Raw genomic sequence first — 21,405 nt, 5'->3', positions numbered from 1 at the left:
AATGTACTCAAAGTAGAAACTATCACTATGAAGGATTTTTCTACTGGCTGTTTTGTATTTATTTATTTTTAACCTTCTATTTATTCACCGTGACAATAATCAGACAGCATGGTAAACATACAACATAAAGAGAATAACAGCAGACATACCAGGGGATCACAATATATCCAGAAAAATGTTATACAGACACAGATTCAGGGTTTTAACTGCTTTCTTTATCATTTAAAATTTACTTAATGTATTGTTTGAATTCAATTTCTAAGATTAAAAAGTGGTTTATGAATTGAACATTTAGATTTATGTATATTAATCTTTGCAAATTGTAACAAATGTATAATATAGTATTGGTTTGGTTTGGTCGAGGAAAAAAAACCCACCAACAATACATTTTCATATGTAAGGGAAAATTCAGAGTCGACATATTGAGAAATAAATGTACATATATCTTTAAAAAAAGAATGGGGACAAGACCAAAAAAAGATGACATAAATCTTTAGGATGCATTTGACAAAATGAGCAATTCACATCAATGTCCTTTTTTTTTATATCTCTGTAAAAAAAAAATAACTTGGTGGGATAAAAAAGATGAGTCATTTCAAAAGTCACTTCCTTAACCTTATTTAAGATCAAATATTTAGAAGGTAAGCACCACATTTTCTTCCAGTCTGAAGTGAGGTTATTCCAGCAAGAAACAGCATTTATATGTAAAACATATAATTTAAAATATTAATACCTTCAATACATAAAAATAGCATTTGTTAGATGTCCCCACTCTCCCTGAAATATTACAATCGTTCAAAATGCTTTATTTGACTTTTTGTTTTGTCAGCACAAATCTGTTCATGTCATTCCAATAAAGAATATTGAATTCGAAATGATTAACCCTCATGGACAGTTCATATTATTGAAAGGTGGTCACATATAAAACATGAGGTGATGACACGCCATGCAGCTCTTTGATTTGTCTTTTATTGTTCAACATGCAGCAGCACACACACACCTCAGCGGGCTTCAGCTCCTTGTGAGGACTCAGGCAGCGTCACTCAGACTTCATGTTGTCTTCTAGTTTCTGACCCACACAAATAGTTTCAGCCTCTTTTGGCTCATGTGGACAGTCTCTTTGGGACATCACTCAGTGACATCATCAGTTTCTGAAGTCTCCCGTCAGCCAATCAGATGTCGTCCTGCTCCGCTCGCTCTCTGGAGGAAACCCACCTGCTGACGATCACTTCCTGTTGATAGAAAACACGCGTTTCACTCACTTTCCTCTTTTGTTTGATCAAACATCTTGAACACACATGAAATGTTTCGTCAGTGAAAGCTCTTTATTCCCACTTTGAAACAGGTCATGTAAACGGCACATCCTGTTTTTGATCATCCCAATTTAACCGTTTTCTGAATGAAGCATTTTCAGGAGCAATCTCTCTGGACATACAGGAAATTGGGAATATGCGTCTCAATCACGGGGTTTCACTGCAGGCCGCGACACACCGGCTCCTTCCCGCCCGTTCACGGCGTTCGAGTCTGAAGAACAGTTTAGCGAAACCGTTCTAAATAGCGACGGCCAATGATGCGCGTGCTGATCCCAAATAAGTTACGAGTCAAACCACAATATTTTTGATGATACTCTGAGTCATTTGCGGGCGGGTCAGTTCTCCTCTTTGGCGGGAAATGTAACTGCAGATGAGCCTCTGGGACTTCATCTCCCAGAGTTCCTTTAGAAACCCAACAGTGTCTTCTGTATGACGTCAGTTGTGATCCTGGTTTCCCCTCGTTGGCGGTCATTTTGCTTCTTGATGACTTTCCTTCTTCACTTCCATTAGTTTGTTGTTTAATGTTCTTGGACTGGAAGTTGAATGGTCTTCTTTCTCTGTTGATCCTCCATTGTGAGTCAGCAGTAATGAAATGTACCTCAAACACTTTGGACTAGAGGGAGCCCGACTCAGCAGTTGGAAGTTACCGATTTCCTATTACAAGTAAACGCAGCATCCTTCCGTGAGGAGCTCCACCTGCAGAACCGCCAACCACCAACCGCTGCCGACTGATGGAAAAAGATAAAACTGTGTCGCCACAGAGATCCTATTTCTAGGCAAAGCAGCAACAAGCACTTTCATTAGTGGGTCATGTGATCAAAAACCATTGTTATAACTCACTCTTTGATAGATAGGAACTTTAAAGACAATTAAATAGATGTAAATGTTACAGACTGACACTTTAACATTCATATCAACAGGTCTGATTGGCTCCTGTTTTCTGTCCAGCATCAACATTGACCGTTCAAACATCTCCACATCAGAGCACCGAAGATTCTTGGTGTTGATTATTATTATTTTTATCTATAAATCAACAGTGAAAAATCAGCTTTGTTTTCGCATTTTAATCTTTAAAACCTAAAAAAAAGTTAGATAGATTTAAAACATGAAACCGATGAGCTGAAAATAACTTAAACATTCTTCTATTGTTTAAATTTGTGATTCTTTTCTGTCGATCAACTTCAACAATTTGACTTGTGGAATATCTGCCGCTTCCTGTTTTCTACCTGAACCTTCAGTTTGCGCAGACAGACAGGTGAGTCCAGCTCGGCTTCTGATAGGTCGGCTGGATAGATGATGTAACACAACATCAGCTCCTGTAAGACAAACACAGGGAAATAAAACACCCCAATCAAATCTCACCCGATCTGTCGTCTGACGACTCGTTACCTTGGAGACGTTGGAGGTGATCCTGCTGAGAGCCGCCAGAGAACGCCACGAAAACGGACGCAGCGCCGAGCCCTTGAACTCATCATCGACCCGCTCAATCACCACTGAATAACTAAGAGAAATGGAGACAATTAGCATAAATGAGAATATTTCTGTAGAGGACGTAAAGACAAAGTCTTTTTTTTACTTTGTGGAAAAAACTGAAAGTGAAAACATAATTTAAAAAATGTAAAAGTGCTTTTTGTACACAGGCTGGGGATTTAATCATTTATTTTTTTATTATTTTTTGGGGGGGGGGGGGGGGGGGGATTATTTTTGTTTATTTTTTTTTTAAATAAGAAAATTATGTACAGTACATACAGTATGTTGTGCTGTGTAATGAACTTCAATTTCGTTTCAATACAATTTTGAGTGAAAAAAAATTATATATATTCTTTAAAGGTCATATTGATAACATTTTTATTTAAACGAATAATAAAAAAATAAATAAAAAAACATCCACAGAGCTTTTTAGAAAGGTGCAGAATCAAAGTATCACTTCTCGTGAAAAAAATGTTTTGATTGTGAATTAATCATTTAAAAAGATGTTGACGGTCCGTAATGAATGTGTTGTTCTCTGTGTAGATGTGTGACGTGTGACTGCGGCTTCTAGCGAGGCTTGTGGGCCAATAGAATAACGACGTTGGTATCACATGGTATCTCTGTAGTCAGGGGTCACGAGTCTTTGGGGTCGCCTGTTAGTGTGGAGAATACGGAAAAATAACGCAGAGTTTGACGGTAAGCGGACAGTATTTCGGTACCAGTCCCAAAGTCTAAGTGTGTGTGTGTGTGTCTGTGTCTGTGTGTGTGAGACAGAGAGTTACCTGGCGTGGTAGAAAGGTGGTCCTTTCCTGTACAACACTAAAAACACACAGACAAGTGAATCATATAAAATGTGACAGATGGCATGTTTATCTCACGTCTACGATGATTGACAGCTGTGAATCGTGGGTTCACGTCACCACAGACACTGGTTTCTAACCCTTTCCTACCCAGGGATTATCCTGAGTGTGTGTGTGTGTGTGTGTGTGTGTGTGTGTGTGTGTGTGTGTGTGTGTGTGTCTCTTACTGAGGTCGACGCCGTACTTGGCCCCGCTGCCCCCTTTAGGGACCCAACCCCTGCTTCGAAAGTGCTGATAGGCTGCGAATGAGCTGATGAAGTCCGGCCGAAGGGACCGGAACTTCCTCCACAGCTGGATGATTGACAACGGCACCTGACCAATCACATTATTTCATATGGGTGATGTCATACACCTGGACAGGACGCCAGTCTATCACAGGGCCGACATGTAGAGACAAACAACCATTCACATTCACATTCACACCTACGGGACATTTAGAGTCACCAATGAACCTATCCCCATCCTGCATGTCTTTGGACTGTGGGAGGAAGCCGGAGAACCCGGAGAGAACCCACGCTTACACGGGGAGAACATGCAAACTCCACACAGAAGGAACCCGGGCCGACCCGGGAATCGAACCCGGGACCCTCTTGCTGTGAGGCGACAGTGCTACCCACTACACCACCATGCAGCCCTGAAAGGAAGTTTTATTTTGTTATTTTTAAATCAAAATATAGGAAGTCAAACAAGCAAGAAAATAAGTTTAAATTCACCAGTCATCCTTTAACTCAGACAGACAGACATGCACAGACAGAGAGACAGACAGGTAGGTGGGTAGATATGCAGACAAATAGGCAGACAGTTACAATTACAATTACCTGGTGCAGGTAGACAGACAGACAGCCCAGACTGTAGACCAGGAAGAAGGCCTGTAGGGACAGACAGACAGCTGATGAGGCCATGCCCCTTACCTGCTGTCCAGGCTTGATGGACAGGTACTCAACATGTGACTGATGGTTTGCCTGCAGAATTACCCTTTAATAACCTACTCTGATCAAAGATTCACATTCAAATCAACTCACGCTCCCTCGGCAGCTGAGGCTCTTGGGTAATGTAGTACGTATGGACAGAAACTATGCTGTGTAAATAATTAAAACTGGAGGTGAGAGTGTGAGTCTGGTGGTTAGTGTTACCTCCTCCAGACTCAGCTGCAGGTACTCTGTGACAGAGAACGGAGTCCGGCGGACCTCCCTGACCCCCCCACCATCCTACACACACACACACACACACACGCACACACAGAGATTACAGATTATATCAAACCAGGTTTTAAACATCTAATGTCTAGAAATTATTCATGTTAATTTATTTTTTGTGTTCACAACGAAGCATCAAGTCGTTGCAGCCGGGTCTTAGTCGAGAAAAAGTCTACGGACTCACCTCACTCTCAGAGACCACCAGGACAAAACCAGGACCCGGAACCAAAGGATCAGGATCAGAGTCAGAGTTGGAGTCAGACTCCAGCTCTGAGCTGGGATCGGGGTCAGGGTCTCGGTCAGAGTCTTGATCTGAGCTGGGATCGGGGTCAGGGTCTCGGTCAGAGTCTTGATCTGAGCTGGGATCGGGGTCACAGTCTTGTGGGCCCGACCTGAATGTCAAGGGGAAAAGAGAGAATGTTGTTTTTCTGACCCTTTCAACCTGATTTAGTTTGAAGTGAAGTTCATTATCAGACTCCTCTGAACGCTGTCTTGAATCTCAGAACGATAAATGTGTAACATTATACCCACAGAAAAGAAATATTGTGATTATTAACTTGCCAAATTTAGCAGAACAGCGTACCACTTATAAAAAAGTGTGAAGTTTTAGTTTCTACGTTAGTGTGTAGTCCAGTACACAAAGCAGAATTTAAAATGGGAAGTTTCTTCAGAGGAGTCTGGTGACAGAGAAGAGAACTACTCTACCTGCAGCTTCCCTTGGCCTCTGGCTCAACCTCTGACCCCAACCGCAGCCTCTTGGTGTTGGGACGGGTTCCCCCGTTTGGTCCTGGATCCTCCCCCCCTCTCGTCTTCCTCTTAACACACTCCCCCCCTCCCACCTCTGTCCTCACATCCTGCATCTCTACTGGCTGAGAGAGGCTGAGCAGAGTTTGATTGACAGCTTCTCCATCCAATCCCTGAGAAGAGAGAGCCGAACCCGCCCACCTGAGGAGCTCATCGTACCTGCAGGGGAGGAGGAGCAGGAGAGTTTTCTAGTAGCACAAAGCTGCTACGAGCCTCACATGTGATGTCATCATGTGAACAGACAGGATGTGATGTCACCATGTGCACATACAGGATGTGATGTCACTTGCCTGGACTGTGAGACGACAGGTAGAAACACACCTTCGTGTTCTGCAACATAAACAGAGAGCAGCTGGCTGCAATGAACCGCATTGATTGGACCCGACTGATGATGATGTCATGGTGTAGGTGTAAACTCACGTTCCCATTGGTCAGAGATGTTGTGGTCTGGTCTGGCTCTGGACAGCATGCCTTTACCAAAGTAACCCTGAAACAAAGCAAGACCGTGATGTGGACTAACTCAGACCTGGTTACGAATGACGTGGATTAACCCAGGCCTGGTTTCATGGGACATGGATTTACTCAGACCTGGTCTCACTTGATGTACATCAACTCAAACTTGGTTTAACATGAGGTGGATTAAGTCAGACCAGGTTTTACACGATGTGGCCTAACTCAGACCTGGGTCATTCCGTGTCATTTCATCAAATGCCTCCCACCTGACCATCTCAAAATGTCCTGAAGAAATTAAAGTACAAAGACACACTTGTTAATAGGACAAATCCAAAATATTAGGTCTCTACTGTCAACAGTTTTCTCATGAAACATCATTGAATGAAGGGTAGTTTAGACGGTTTTTGGCATCATGCTCTGAAAAGCCATTTTTAAACAGCAATATCTGGAAAACTATCTCACCTGTGGCCTTCAAAATTTCTACAGTGTTTATCTGTTACTAATAGCCTCCAAACATGAAATATCAGGGGTGTAGCTCAATGATAACCTAGTATGGTAGGTACTTAAAATGAGGCTTGTTGAAATAAAGTAGTACATTTGAAGGATGGCTGAGCTCCCATTTTTACAGATAAAAGACTTCTATCACTTCTGCCTCTATCTCTGGTGTTAGCTTAAACATTCTACAAAATATGGTTTCTCTCAGATGATTAGTTTCACAGATATTAAGGCTTAAAATGGAAGTAAACACATCTTTGCCCAACTTCAGAGCCATATTCCAAAAAACTGACAACAAGTATCAGGTCCAAACTTAAAAAATCAGGGGACATTCTGAGATGGTCAGGTGGGAAGATTCAGAAATTTGATGAAATGACCCACCTGGTTTTACGTTATGTGGACTAACTCAGACCTGGTTCTACATGATGTGGACTAAGAACTGGTTTTACATGATGTGGACTAACTCAGACCTGTCTCTACGTGATGTGGACTAACTCAGACCTGGCTGTAGAGCTTCTGGATGTGGTCCGGATGACAGACCAGCACGTGTTGGTTGATGAGCTCCGCCCGGAGGACGCTCCTCTGCTCCGGACTCCGGCTGACCGGCAGCGGAGCCTCGTACTCCTCATACACCCGCGTGCGTCTCCGCGGAGCCCGAAAGTCCGCCTGCATGCTGCTGGGACCGGGTCAGACCGGGCCAGACCGGTAGACCTCCACTGGATCCGGACCGTGTTTTATGCTGCTGGGAAGCCTGACGCGGCTCGCTGTTAGCCTGTTAGCTTGTCGCCGTCTTTTCTAGAGACTCCCTGGTCGGGTTTATTTTGCTGTGGGACGCCGAGGTGTCACCGAATCTGTGTCCGGGTGGAACTACCGATCTCCTCCTCCTCCTCCTCAAATCCAAAATATTAGGTCTCTACTGTCAACAGTTTTTTCATAAAACATCATTGAATGAAGGGTAGTTTAGACGGTTTTTGGCATCATACTCTGAAAAGCCATTTTTAAACAGTAATATCTGGAAAACTATCTCACCTGTGGCCTTCAAATTTTCTACAGTGTATATCTGTTACTAATAGCCTCCAGACATGGAATATCAGGGGTGTAGCTCAATGATAATCTAGTATGGTAGGTACTTAAAATGTGGCTTGTTGAAATAAAGTAGTACATTTGAAGAGTGGCTGAGCTCCCATTTTTGCAGATAAAAGACTTCTATCACTTCTGCCTCTATCTCTGGTGTTAGCTTAAACATTCTACAAAATACGGTTTCTCTTAAATGATTAGTTTCACAGATATTAAGGCTCAAAAATGGAAGTAAACACATCTTTGCCCAACTTCAGAGTCATATTCCAAAAAACTGACAACAAGTATCAGGTCCAAACTTACTTTTTTTGAAAGATCATATTCTTGTTAAAATCATATAAAAAAATCAGGAGGGTGTTTTGCCTCAATTTGTGGCAGTGATTTTTTAAATTCCTGATATTGGTGGGGTTTTGTGGCCGGTTTTGGTACTGCATGTCCTAACAGCCTACTAGTAAACATCACAGCAGGGCAATTCAATTGTGTTTTTTACCATTTACCAAAGACTTACATGTGACTAAATGCTACTGATAAATGTAGCCTCATGAAAACATTAAAATGTAGCACAGTTGTAGTTAGAGAGGCAATAAGTCCTTGAATGTGAGTTGAACATGCTGAAAGCAGCTTTTAAGGTCTTAAACAATTGAATTGCCCTCCTGTGATGTTTATTAGTAGGCTGTTAAGACATGCAGTACCAAAAACGGCCACAAAACCCCCACCAATATCAGGATTTAAAAAAATCACTGCGACAAATTGAGGCAAAACACCCTCCCGATTTTTTAATATGATTTTAACAAGAATATGAACTTTTAAAAAAAGTAAGTTTGGACCTGATACTTGTTGTCAGTTTTTTGGAATATGACTCTGAAGTCACAAAGATGTGTTTACTTCCATTTTTAAGCCTTAATATCTGTGAAAATAATCATCTGAGAGAAACCATATTTTGTAGAATGTTTAAGCTAACACCAGAGATAGAGGCAGAAGTGATAGAAGTCTTTTATCTGCAAAAATGGGAGCTCAGCCACTCTTCAAATGTACTACTTTATTTCAACAAGCCACATTTTAAGTACCTACCATACTAGGTTATCATTGAGCTACACCCCTGATATTTCATGTCTGGAGGCTATTAGTAACAGATATACACTGTAGACATTTTGAAGGCCATTCATGAGAAAACTATTGACAGTAGAGACCTAATATTTTGGATTTGTCCTATTAACAAGTGTGTCTTTGTACCTGAATTTTTTCAGGACATTCTGAGATGGTCAGGTGGGAAGATTTTCAGAAATTTGATGAAGTGACACGGAATGACCCACTGGGGAGGGTTGTCCTTTCTGCTCACTAACAGAGACCTTAGACCACCTGGTGATGTCCCGACTGGTAGATGTTTTTTAAAATGCTGCAGGAGTGGGTTGGGGGTTTGGGAGAGGTTTTCTCTGTTCCCCTCTTTGTCTTTGGACCAAATACACACCCAAGAAAAGACAAACTTTGGTTTTAATCAATTTTATTTTTGCAAGTGCCAATCTGGAAAAGCCGAAAAAACAAATTGCTTGGAAAAGGCTGGACAGACCCAGTACGCTGTCTGAGGGGTTTAGTGGAGGCCCGTGTGAGGGTAGAACACACATAATTCAGTCTAACCAAAAACCTGGATGGTTTTAAAGCTGTGTGGGCTGCAGGTCTTGTGTTCACTGGGGGAGGATGGCTCTTTGGTTTTACATTTTTAGAATGATGGTTGTTTTATAGTGTTTTGTGAGATTAGCTATGTATCATTTGAAATAAGTATTTAAGGGTTTCTTGGAATGGTGTTTAAATAAAGTTACTTGAAAGTCACATCTTCTTCTTCTTCTTAATAATTAATCATCAATCTTTCATGAATATTAATTTGCTCTGATATGTTCTTGCCTATCCATCCCAAACTTTTTTCATTTATCACCTTTTTGCATGTATTGACTAAAGAGCTAATATGCACATTCCATGTCAATCTTGTATCAAAATACACTCCCAAGAAACAAAAATATCAACTCTCTTCAATTTATTTCCAATTTATTATTTTATTTAAGTTTCAGATTATTCTCGAAGCTTTCTTCTCATGAAGAGCATTGCTTTAGTCTTTTCCACTGAGAATTTGACCCCCACAATTCAACTTGGTTAATCACATCCTGTATTTCCTCAATCATAAAATCAACATTTCTTTATCACAAAGCTCCATCATCTGCAAACAGTGACCTCCCATGTCCATTGGGATATTTACATACACATCATTAATAATAATGCAAAATAGTGTTGGACTGACAACACTCCCTGAGGCGTCCCGTTTCCCACGACATATTGGCTGATAACTCTGATCCTGTCTTTACCTGAATAGTTCCTTTATCGAAGAAGTTCTCTCCATAACATGTCATAGGCTTGTTGAGCTGCATAAATGTATTTATTTAACATTATATACATGTTATACATATATATATATATATATATATAACTGAAAAGTAACTTTGGATGCTGGTCAGCTGATGTCTGGTCAGGTAAATTAAACCTGGTTTATCTGGTGTGTCTGTCCGTCTTCCTGTCTGTCTACCATGTAGTATTGATGTCTCTGGATGTGTTGGTAGAGCGTGGTGTATTTGGTGACCCTCCTCATCCTCGGCAGGATGAAGCTGTGAGTGAAAGTCTCTCTGCTCAGAGAGTTCCGCCCCTCTGCTGCCAGGACGCTGTTAATGAACTGAAGACAGAACGTGAAGCAGTTATGGTGCTCCTCATCAAACCTGAGAGACAGACAGGTGGAGAGAGTCAGACAGGTGGAAAGTCAGACAAGTGGAGAAAGTCAGTCAGACAGACAAACAGACAGAGACTGTTAATGAACTGAAGACAGAACGTGAAGCCGTTATGGTGCTCCTCATCAAACCTGAGAGACAGACATGTGGAGAGAGACGGACGGACGGATGGATGGACGGACAGACAGACAGATAGACAGTTGGAGAGGGTTAGACAGATGACACAGAGACACTGTACCGAGGACAGAAAGTGAAGTGATGAAGGAGATACAGACAGACAGACAGACAGGTCCAGAGACAGACACATGCGTGTACTTGTGCCAGGCGGGGTCCCACATGGGTCCATCAGAGAAGCGGTCCAGGTACTGGTCCCACTGAGCCAGCAGGTGGAACAAGTCGGGTCGGACCAGAGGAACGCTGACGCAGCGCTCCCAGCCGCTCTGATCCCGTCCAACTCCCCCAGCAGTGTAGTTGTACACAACTCCTACACACACACACACACAGTAAAATGGTGACCTGATGGCGCTAGACGACAAGTCAACAGACCGACCTCTGACCTCTGAGTCCTACCTGAAGTGTTGGAGATCCCAGTATGCAGATCTGACGTCCCATCAAACTCTCTGAGGCATAAACAGCACATCACACACTGGTCAGACTGGTCCGGTGTGTACCTGGTGTGTGTGTGTATAACTGTGTGTATTTACCTGTTGTGTGTGTGTGTGTTTATTCACCTGGGATGTGTTCCAGAAAGCAGGTCACTCTGAGTTTTCTCACCAGAAAGAGAGTGAACTTAACCTTTAGGTCAGTTACCATGGTAACAATGGTAACTGACTCTGTGAACCTAACCTGTGAACCCTGGCAGGTTTCCTTCAACAAACCCTGAGTTTCTCCCGATCTGTCTCTGCCTTTTTCTGGAATCTGAACTCTGAAATGTGCTGTTCCTCGTCACCCATCGATATGGAAATAAAAGTGATTCCAGCAGCTATCGAGACAGGATTTTGATTACTTGGTAGAAAATTACTGTTTTTCCTACAGATCACATATCTAAACAATATTCTCCGACTCACATTTTGAATTTTTTTTTTGTGAACGGGAGTTTTCTGAAATGTTTAATGATATTTCTGTGTTGAAATAGCTGCTTACCAGTATATGTATTCTGTTTAATATGATTAAAACCATTTGCCATCTGTTTTGTGCTTGTGGGATTACACCTGTAGGAAAATTATTCTTTGTACATTTTTCACTACTTCCACTCATGGACCGTGGGAGTTGAACCCGTCACCTGCACCATAGGCAGCGTTGAAAAAAAAACCTGATCAGCTTTAGATAAATACTCATTCAATAATTGTCTGCCACACCAACTGTCTCCACTTTTCTGCAGTTACATTGCACCGATTTCTAAGGAGCTTCTTTTCTCCGTAAACATGTAGTAATATCTCTAATGCTCTCCCGGTTGCCATGGTGACGCATAGTATCAGAGCTCCATTGATTGACTTGGTTCACTCAGAGTTCAGGGTTAGGTTCAGACTTGGTTGAGCCTGCTTTCTGGAACACACTCCTGTTGTGTGTGTATACCTGTGTGTGTGTTTACCTGTTGTGTGTGTATACATGTGATGTGTGTGTGTATACCTGTGTGTGTTTACCTTTGGTATGTGTGTATACCTGTGGTGTGTGTGTGTGTATACCTGTGTGTGTTTACCTGTTGTGTGTCCATACCTGTGGTGTGTGTATACCTGTGTGTGTTTACCTGTTGTGTGTGTGTGTGTTTACCTGTGGTGTGTGTTTACCTGTTGTGGTTGTCATGTGCAGGTGCGACCAGCAGGCAGCAGGAGGTCTTGTGTCCGTTGCTGAGGGGGGAGGGGAGGCTGATCGGCGCCTCCTGCAGCCGGCTCCCCCTCAGCTCCTCCCCACAGCTCGGACACTCCTCCGGCACGGAGAAACAGAAGATCTCCTTTTGACAGTGACTCAGCCGGATCACATTGAGATCCATATCCTCAAATCCTCTCCTCCTTCAGTCACTCCTCAGCTCTTTTTTTTACTCCACCAGTCTTCTTTTACCTCCTCCAGTCCCCCTTTAACTCCTCAACTCCACCTCTTACTCCTTCAGTTCTCCTCTTACTCCTCAGATCTTCGGTTCTTCCTTTGTTCCTCCTCTTTGACTTTGTTTTCTTCTCTCGTCTGTCAGTTGTCTGTTTCTTCCTTTCCCCTCCTTCGTGTCACACCTGGTTGCTAAGTTACAGCCTATTAGATGACATCACTCACTGGCTCTAGCCTATCAAGTTGCAGGTGCTGTCAGACAGGCGTCCATGTGACCTGGCTCACCTGTTCCTGCTTCAGTCTGGACAGGTGACCTTCGGACTGTAAGGCAACATCACCATGGAAACTGGCACTGACCTGCAGGGCAGTGTCTGTGTCATTGAGAAATAAATAAATTAATTAATAAATACATATAAAACAGCATTTAATTTGTTTCATGAACTAAAGTAACCTACAATATAAAAGACTAACTGCAACCTCAAAGGTCTTGTGATCTAATTGGTTCAACAGAATGTAGGTCAACACGTTTCCGTCTCACTTGTCCAACTGTGTGTGTTTGTGTGTGTGTGTTGCACTCTGAAGACGTCTACTGCTCAGACTAACAGGTGTTTGAGCATGTGATGCACCAATAATGTAATATTTTGCTGAAAAAATTTGCAAAACTGTTGGGCTGTTGGCTACGTACCATATTTATATAGTTATTTATTAAGAGCCGACTATGTAAACAAAGTATGATATGCTGAAAATGTATTATTCCTCACCAGTTTTATTATTTATTTACTTATTTATTATATATATATATATATATATAGTAAATAGTGTATATATATATATAATAAATATAAATAGTGTATATACACTATTTATATATATATATATACACTATTTACTATTTTCATACTATATTTGCTGCATGGATTGAATGACTGCATAATGAAAAAGAATAAAACAATAATATTAACAATTTGCAAAAATGTAATAAAAGTCAATCTTGAAATAACTTGAGCGATAATGTCATATATTGTAATAACCTTTTTATAGATAATCTAATACCTTCCAGGTACGCGGCGGTAATGGGACATTTTGGTTACAAACCGCCTAAAATCCAACAAAAGAAGAAACCAACGAAGAAGAATGGGAACCTTCCTAGTGTGACCGCGCATGTCAGTCGGAGGTATTTGAAGGGAACACCAAGCGCGACAACTTGGAAGCAGCCGTTGCAGCTAAAGCTCCGCGAGGAAGATGAGCACCAAACAGGTGACCTGCAGGTAAGTCTGTCGCTCGGTCGGACACCTGTCTGTCCATCTGTTACACGTGCGTCCGTCCGTCTCGCGCACCGTGTCCTTCTGAGGGTGCGGCGGACGCGTTAGCCTCGTGCTAATGTTTTTAGCTGTTAGCTGTTAGCTCGTGTTCCGCTCGAAGTTAAAACTAGGTCCGATTAACAAACGTTAGCTCACCTGATTGGTCTCCACCGGGTACAACACGTACCGGGCATGGACAAAATAATAGAAACAACACCACCTGACACGGTCCGGGATCGTACAGCGACGGCGATGATGATGATGATGATGATGATGGTGATGATCCGCTGTGATGTCACACACACGGTCACTCTGCTCCCCCGACAAGATACATGTTTCTCTGTTTCTATCTCAGTCCATTTAAATTCTATAATACTAATATAAACCAATCCACGCAGAAAGTGTTCTGCGGATTAAATGATAGTGAACGTAATAATGTCCTCTAGTAGCTCTGCTAGCTACCTTAGCTTTGACGGTCGCCATGGTGACGGTGTTTGTTGGAAGCTGCAGGCGTGACGGGTGTGTTGTGTTTCAGGTATTTCCTCCACGGTGTGTGCAGGGAGGGAAGCCGCTGTCTGTTCTCTCATGACCCAACCAACAGTAAACCCTCCACCATCTGCAAGTTCTACCAGAGAGGAGTGTGTGCTTACGGAGAACGCTGCAGGTAACAGCTGACATACGGGTGACAGTCAGCTGACAGACGGGTGACAGTCAGCTGATGGATGGGTGACAGTCAGCTTACAGCCGGGTGACAGTCAGCTGACGGACGGGTGACAGTCAGCTGATAGACGGGTGACAGTCAGCTGATGGATGGGTGACAGTCAGCTGATAGACGGGTGACAGTCAGACGGGTAACAGTCAGCTGATGGATGGGTGACAGTCAGCTGATGGATGGGTGACACTCAGCTGACAGCCGGGTGACAGTCAGCTGACAGACGGGTGAACTTCAGCTGATGGACGGGTGACAGTCAGATGGGTAACTGTCAGCTGACAGACGGGGTAACAGTCAGATGGGTAACAGTCAGCTGACAGATGGGTAACAGTCAGCTGACAGATGGGTAACAGTCAGATGGGTAACAGTCAGCTGACAGATGGGTAACAGTCAGCTGACAGACGGGTAACAGTCAGATGGGTAACAGTCAGCTGACAGACGGGTAACAGTCAGCTGACAGACGGGTGACAGTCAGCTGACAGACGGGTAACAGTCAGATGGGTAACAGTCAGCTGACAGACGGGTAACAGTCAGCTGACAGACGGGTGACAGTCAGCTGATGGACGGGTGACAGTGAGATGGGTAACAGTCAGCTGACAGACGGGTAACAGTCAGCTGATGGACGGGTGACAGTGAGATGGGTAACAGTCAGCTGACAGACGGGTAACAGTCGGCTGACAGACGGGTAACAGTCAGATGGGTAACAGTCAGCTGATGGATGGGTAACAGTCAGCTGATGGATGGGTGACAGTCAGCTGACAGCCGGGTGACAGTCAGCTGATTGACGGGTGACAGTCAGATGGGTAACAGTCAGCTGACAGACGGGTGATAGTCAGCTGATAGACGGGTGACAGTCAGACGGGTAACAGTCAGCTGATGGATGGGTGACACTCAGCTGACAGCCGGGTAACAGTCAGATGGGTAACAGTCAGCTGACAGACGGGTAACACTCAGCTGACAGCCGGGTAACAGTCAGCTCACAGACGGATGACCACACTGAGGGAAATAGGTGACCTCGCTCGCTGTTGGTGGTTGCATCACTTCCTGTGTGAATTTAGGTGTGTGTGTGACCTGTGTGCAGGTATGACCACATCAAATCTTCATCCAGAGGAGGAGGAGCTCCAGAGGATCACGCAGGTCTAGGAGGAGGTCTAGGAGGAGGTCTAGGAGGTGGTCTAGGAGGTGGTCTAGGAGGAGGTGTAGGAGGACTAGTAGGAGGACCTGTAGGCGGACCTTCAGTCAGAGGCGGAGTAAAGAAGCCGATGGTCCTCAGAGAAAGAGGTAACTCCCCCCCCCCATAGAGCTTCCCTCAGGAGTATGGTGGAGTTCAGGTAGACAGTGACATGTCTAAAAGCCACGACTCCATCGTACATCTAAGGATGAAGCTTCATCCGCGCACGCACACACACACACACACACACACAGACACAGACACACACACAGCTATTAATATAGGGCCTGCTGGGACAGGTTCTTTGAATCATGTTCTTGTAGTTTCATTGTAACATAAATAAATCCTAATCCTGTCAATTTCACAATAATGTAAAACGAAAAGGAGTATCAATAACAGTATTAATCATAAGATTGGTGAGATTTTAATGATACTCAGTGATCAATAACAAACCTACATACAACCTAATCATCCTATCCCTCAATATTCCCCCCCCCCCCCCCCCCCCCCCCCGGCTGTCTCTCAGTCCTGGGTGTCGACAGTATGTTTGGGGGTCCAGCAGACGGTTTGGGGTCAGAGGTCCTGGCGGCGGCGGCAGCAGCAGCTCCTCATTCATATGTGGACGCCATCAGGACGGGTCTGGATGCTTCAGCGCAGGACCAAGGTCGGATAAAACATTGGCTTTTAGATCAATCTGGTTGATGTAATCAGTAGTATAGTAGGAGCAAGATGATGTGTTTTTAAACTTTTACCCATGCTCTCTGCAGCCCCTCCTCCTTTGGGCCGTGCTTACCAGGACCTCCCCCAGCTGTGTCCCTACGCCGCCGCCGGACACTGTTACTATGAAGACAACTGTACGTATCTCCATGGCGACCTGTGTGAGGTGTGCGGGCTGCACGTGCTCCACCCCCACGACGCCGAGCAGAGGAGAGCGCATGAGAAGGTGTGCATGTTAATTTAATTTGATCTAAAGGAGGTCAAGGAGCAGTGATGGTTCTCTGTGTTTCTGTTGAATAATTATGACTCATGTAAACGTTCCCACCACAGTGAACGATCCTGTAAAGCAGCTGTGATTTGTTTCCATTCATTTCTGTGTGATTATGAAATCATTCCTGTAACGCTGCTGCTTACTGATATTACATTAAACATTGGTAGACGTAGAGAAATTCATCTAAAACGGCACAACAAACAAACATGATTTCTAATTACGGAGTTAAAAATGTGCCTTGTGAAGAGCTTCAAGCTGAGCTCGGATCAGCTGAATTGGACTGAATAAGTATCGGGTTGTAGGTGGAAGTGAAACAAGCTGCCGTAGCAGTGAACCTGCCTTTTACCTGCGTGTCCAGTCATTGCTGATGGTAAATGTAGTCCACTGAAGAAAGAAACTCTTTGACCAAGACATCTGATTGCTCCTTCTTGTGGAGCTGTGCCTACATTTACCAGGATGCATTGCACACGAGCTGCGAGTTTGGGGAAAAAAATATGGATGAGAAATAAACAAAAGAAACTCAAAAAACAAACCGTCCACCTTTCTACTAAGACGGACTTCATTGTCTTTTTAACTCATCGTAAAACACATTTCTTTCAAACTGGACAGAAACTACGTCTTAGTTAGTGTTTCCAAGGTTTCAACATCAGCAGCTCTGTTTTGGTCAAGATAAATCCTGAAGGTGTCCAGGAGGGATGGGACGATATAGGATTGTCTTTATGAATTATGATCATCTTATTAAAAATTGTTTGATTGTTTTTCACTAAAAAGGATGTTCAGTAAAAAAGGATGTGTGTCTTATCTGTGAAGCAATAAAAAAAAATAAAAATGTGTTTCTTAACAAAATATAATTGAGCTTCCAGTATGTTTTGTTGCCATTTTAAGAGTTTTAAGCATATTATTATTATTATGATAATGTGAATCGCAATTATTTTAGCAGGATAATCGTGACCTGAAATGTTCATATCGTCTGAAACACATTTCATTCAAACTGGACAGAAATGAAGTAAAACCCCCAGACTCGTCTTGCTGAGTTTCCACTGTTCCAACAATCAGCAGCTCTCCTTTGGTTGGTATAAATAAATAATTCAGAGTTAGACGTCGTTCTTCCTCGTCCATAACCACCTCTGCTCTGAGATTTTGGGAAGCCATTTTCACTTTTGGAAACATAACACAAGCGCTCGCAGCCTGTAGCTGCCAAAAGCTGAGCCACCACACAAATAAGTACCCGGTGTACACAGTGTACTACATGGACGTGTACTAACAGAAGTATCTGAGACCGTCATGTGTCTGGACTGGATCTACGTTGGCATCAGCTTCAGCTTTGCTCTAGTCCAGTTTATACCTGTAATACCTGTCTGTCTGTCTGCAGATGTGTCTGCTGGCCTTTGAGGCCGACATGGAGAAGGCGTTTGCAGCCCAGCTGAGCCAGGACAAGGTGGGTCCAGTCAGTCAGTTGCTCACGTTGCTATGGCGACGGTGACAGTACCTGACGTTGTTGTTGTTTTCCAGGTGTGCTCCATCTGTATGGAGCTGGTGGTTCAGAAGCTGAATCCATCAGACCGCAGGTTCGGCATTCTGTCCTCGTGCTGCCACACCTTCTGCCTGGCCTGCATCCGACAGTGGCGCTGCACCAGGAACTTCAGCAACAAGATCATCAAGTAAGAGTCCACGACGGAGTCTGTGAGTCGGGACGGGAGTCCAGGTCCTTAGGGTGCTTCTGAAAATCGTGGGGTGCACTTTGCAGCGTGGGCTGGCAACAGCAATGAGAAATAGTGTAGGGTGATTATGCTGGAACACAGTGGGAAACAGCTGAATACAATGTGTCCTTCCTTTATCTGCGACGGTTCCTCCGCATAATGACTTGCAATGACATTCCAAGATATATCCAGTACCTTTTCTATCACAGAATAGAATCTATTTTACCGTTCAGCGTCCCATTTAGCTTGATGGATATCAAATATAGCTAATTAACAATTCCACCTGCATACAAACACAATTTGTCCATCTCGGATGACACTTTCACTTGCAGCGAGCACAACTTTGTCGTCACCGCTATTGTTGACGGGCAATTATAGCAAACATGAAAATGCAAATCACCCGCCAGATAAGACCAGCAGGTGAGTCCATATTCTAAACACTGTAAGAAACTCAACAAACACTACAGGTTAGTGATATATCACAATTTTGTCTCGTGGAATCTGGCCTGTGTGAGGCCAGTACAGGGTCTATGAAGTTGGTTCTGGGTGTGTGGGGTTAGGAGAGGTGGTGCCGGGCCTGTGAGTAGTCTCTCTCTCTCTCTCTGTCTGTCTGTCTGTCTGTCTGTCTGTCTGTCTGTCTGTCTGTCTGTCTGTCTGTCTGTCTGTCTGTCTGTCTGTCTGATGTGATGTGATGTCTCTCCGACTCTCTCAGGTCTTGTCCAGAGTGTCGAGTCGTCTCTGAGTTTGTCATCCCGTCGGTCTACTGGGTCGAGGACCAGGACGAGAAGGACCACCTCATAGAGCTCTTCAAGTCTGGAGTCAGGTGAGTTGCTGGAGTGTCACTGTGACATCACGCTTGGAATGACAGTGGCTCTCACAAACAGGCACAACGCTCGGGTTAGTAATGTTCAGTTCATGTTCTGTTGTATGTGTTGACATTCTCAGTACATCCAGACAATCGAGCAATCAATATATCAGAACCCCAAGAATCTCATATGTGTGACCCAGACTGTATGAAGCCCATCCAATCGTTACATTCAGTCTGTGTGTCTGCCTGCCTGTCTGTCTAACTACCTACCTGCCTGTCTGTCTGTCTAACTACCTGCCTGCCTGTCTGTGTGTGTGTCTAACTACCTGCATGTCTGCCTGTCTGTCTGTCTGCCTGTTTGTCTAACAACCTGTCTGTCTGTCTAACTACCTGCCTGTCTGTCTAACTACCTGTATGTCTGTCTGTATGTCTAACTACCTGTCTGTCTGTCTGTCTAAGTACCTACCTACGTACCTACCTACCTGTATGCCTGTCTGTCTGTCTTTCTAACTACCTGTCTGTCTGGCTAACTGTGCCTGTGCACTCATTGCGAATCTTCCACTAGCTGCTAGCTAGTACTTACAATAGCCGTGTTCGTTGTCTTTGATAACTGGTTTTTGGGGGTGTGTCTTTGGAGAGAGGGAATGATGAAGGAATGGGCTGTCAGTGTTGCAGACTTTTCGTCTTTCTCACTCAATTTAGCAACTTTTAGAGCTAATGCTGCTAGCTGCTTTCACTGGTAGACTTGGCAACACTTTTTCTCGTTTCTCAACCCTGGCTTTAACGGAGATCACATTCATTGGATGAAACTTTGTTATGTAGCTTTTGTAGTAATTCAGTCAGTAAGTCTTGCAGAATCTCTCTCATAAAAATGAAGTCTTTCACAGAATAATTATTTGTATCAATAAATGTCATTCAGGGGTTTAAAGCTCATTCCTTTAGCTGGTTAGCTCCAGTCCAGAGTGACCTTGGATGTGACGGCGTTAAACAAACCATTTCTGTCTCTGCAGCAAGAAGTCCTGTAAGTACTTTGATCAGGGTCGTGGATCGTGTCCATTCGGAGGGAAGTGCTTGTATCTTCACGCCTTCCCAGACGGAACCCGAGCAGAACCTGACCAGCCGCGGAAACAGCTGAGCTCCGAGGGGAACGTCCGGGTCAGAAACAGCCGCCATTGTGAATAAAAAAAATCAGTGGTTCATCAGCTCGGTGTTCTTGGTTTTCATGGATTATAAACTGTATCTTTATTTTTGCAGTTCATGAACAACGTCCGTCTGTGGGATTTCATCGAGGAGCGCGAGCAGCGGCCGGCCCCGCCCCTCAATGATGACATGACAGAGCTGAGGGAGCTCTTCATGCAGATGTCCGGGCCAGGCAACGAGGGGCCGGAGACCCCGCCCACTGCAGACCAGTAGAGGCGGCACCGCGTCCCTGACCTGCGGGGGGGGGGTCCTGAATGTCTGGACACATCCATAAAATATTAAATCATGTGGTCACTCTACAGCTCTCTGGTGTGTTTCAGTCTGCAAAACTAAATCCGTCATATACACTAGATTGGTAATTGTTTATCGATATGTTATTGCCATTTTATTTATTTTGTAAACAAGTAAAAACAGAATCGGTATAAAGTCATCCCGTGGTGTTGTGTGGAATTTATCTTCCCAACCTCTCCCAAGCTTCTTCAACCTCCCTCAATAGTTCATTTAGCCAGCAAGGCAGGTCGTTATTATATTATGAGCTCCAAAAGGACCTTTAACTTAAACTTTTTTAAAATTATGAATACATCACAAATGTTCTCACCATAAAAGAAGTTTGAGTTTTTAAAAACAAAACTGCAGATAATTTCAGAGGCACTCATGTGCAATAGTCCAAACTTCAGACTATCAATGAATTGTAATCAATTCAGACATCTATATAAACAACACACAAGATGCAATTGTGAAAAATGCATAAAATGAATTAATGTAAATAAATAAATATGAATTAATAAAATCATTACTTCTATAACAGTAATTTGAAACGTTTTCATCAAAATGTCTAATCGTATAATGTAGTGCTGCAGCCAACAATTGTTTTTTTTTGTATGTTCAGAGGAAAAACTAAGAATGTTTGAGATTTAAGTCAAATATTTAAAGGAAAACCGGATATTACAACGTAGCATGCCATACACATATTGTTTGTAATACGTTTCGATCTGATGCAAAATTGTCTTATTTTGCGTCGTTATGATTTACAGAGGTTCAGTGAACGTCTC

At 43.5% G+C, this 21,405-nt stretch overlaps 3 protein-coding genes across 4 annotated transcripts in view; 1 reads left to right on the top strand and 2 right to left on the bottom strand.

Annotated features, from left to right (window-relative positions):
- Positions 1 to 131: 131 nt before the first annotated feature.
- On the bottom strand, positions 132 to 7,443 carry tsen2 (TSEN2 tRNA splicing endonuclease subunit). Its single transcript, XM_084034430.1, has 12 exons — positions 7,093 to 7,443; positions 6,064 to 6,130; positions 5,934 to 5,973; positions 5,545 to 5,802; positions 5,024 to 5,231; positions 4,777 to 4,851; positions 4,462 to 4,512; positions 3,811 to 3,955; positions 3,566 to 3,602; positions 2,703 to 2,814; positions 2,540 to 2,629; positions 132 to 1,232 (listed from the first exon to the last, which is right to left on the bottom strand). Exons 1-12 carry the CDS (start codon positions 7,261 to 7,263, stop codon positions 1,173 to 1,175), a joined length of 1,314 nt encoding a protein of 437 aa, XP_083890556.1. The 5' UTR covers positions 7,264 to 7,443; the 3' UTR covers positions 132 to 1,172.
- A 2,354-nt stretch (positions 7,444 to 9,797) lies between these two features.
- On the bottom strand, positions 9,798 to 14,014 carry LOC311029359 (MKRN2 opposite strand protein-like). The gene is made up of 5 exons (XM_084034458.1): positions 13,931 to 14,014; positions 12,224 to 12,844; positions 11,007 to 11,056; positions 10,752 to 10,920; positions 9,798 to 10,427 (listed from the first exon to the last, which is right to left on the bottom strand). The coding sequence occupies exons 2-5, from the start codon at positions 12,424 to 12,426 to the stop codon at positions 10,193 to 10,195; spliced, it is 657 nt and encodes a 218-aa protein (XP_083890584.1). The 5' UTR covers positions 12,427 to 12,844; positions 13,931 to 14,014; the 3' UTR covers positions 9,798 to 10,192.
- The window catches only part of mkrn2 (makorin, ring finger protein, 2), a 294,103-nt gene continuing 286,305 nt past the window's right edge, over positions 13,608 to 21,405 (top strand). Inside the window, exons 1-10 of one of the 2 annotated variants that reach the window (XM_084034441.1) lie at positions 13,608 to 13,741; positions 14,310 to 14,438; positions 15,568 to 15,767; positions 16,184 to 16,321; positions 16,425 to 16,600; positions 18,018 to 18,083; positions 18,158 to 18,306; positions 19,058 to 19,168; positions 20,164 to 20,308; positions 20,408 to 20,582. In XM_084034441.1, coding sequence (XP_083890567.1) covers positions 13,716 to 13,741; positions 14,310 to 14,438; positions 15,568 to 15,767; positions 16,184 to 16,321; positions 16,425 to 16,600; positions 18,018 to 18,083; positions 18,158 to 18,306; positions 19,058 to 19,168; positions 20,164 to 20,308; positions 20,408 to 20,566 — 1,299 coding nt within the window. In that variant the 5' untranslated portion in view covers positions 13,608 to 13,715 and the 3' untranslated portion in view covers positions 20,567 to 20,582. Of the gene's footprint in view, positions 13,742 to 14,309; positions 14,439 to 15,567; positions 15,768 to 16,183; positions 16,322 to 16,424; positions 16,601 to 18,017; positions 18,084 to 18,157; positions 18,307 to 19,057; positions 19,169 to 20,163; positions 20,309 to 20,407; positions 20,653 to 21,405 lie in introns of those variants that run through there. The other variant, XM_084034440.1, reaches the window with a different exon arrangement.

The sequence above is a fragment of the Eutrigla gurnardus genome (assembly GCF_963514095.1).
Source record: "Eutrigla gurnardus genome assembly, chromosome: 2".
NCBI classification, from domain to species: Eukaryota; Metazoa; Chordata; class Actinopteri; order Perciformes; family Triglidae; genus Eutrigla; species Eutrigla gurnardus.
Note: the sequence above shows the minus strand (reverse complement) of the source record. Positions and strands in the feature narration are given on the sequence as shown.

Coding starts and splice junctions, on each gene's coding strand:
- tsen2 (XM_084034430.1), bottom strand. CDS start 7,263: ATGCAGGCGGACTTTCGGGCTCCGCGGAGACGCACGCGGGTGTATGAG. Junction 5,232..5,544: donor GAGGCCAAGGGAAGCTGCAG/GTAGAGTAGTTC, acceptor CTTGACATTCAG/GTCGGGCCCACAAGACTGTG. Junction 2,630..2,702: donor TCACCTCCAACGTCTCCAAG/GTAACGAGTCGT, acceptor TTTGTCTTACAG/GAGCTGATGTTGTGTTACAT.
- LOC311029359 (XM_084034458.1), bottom strand. CDS start 12,426: ATGGATCTCAATGTGATCCGGCTGAGTCACTGTCAAAAGGAGATCTTC. Junction 11,057..12,223: donor GCACATGACAACCACAACAG/GTAAACACACAC, acceptor TTTATGCCTCAG/AGAGTTTGATGGGACGTCAG. Junction 10,428..10,751: donor TGGGACCCCGCCTGGCACAA/GTACACGCATGT, acceptor TCTGTCTCTCAG/GTTTGATGAGGAGCACCATA.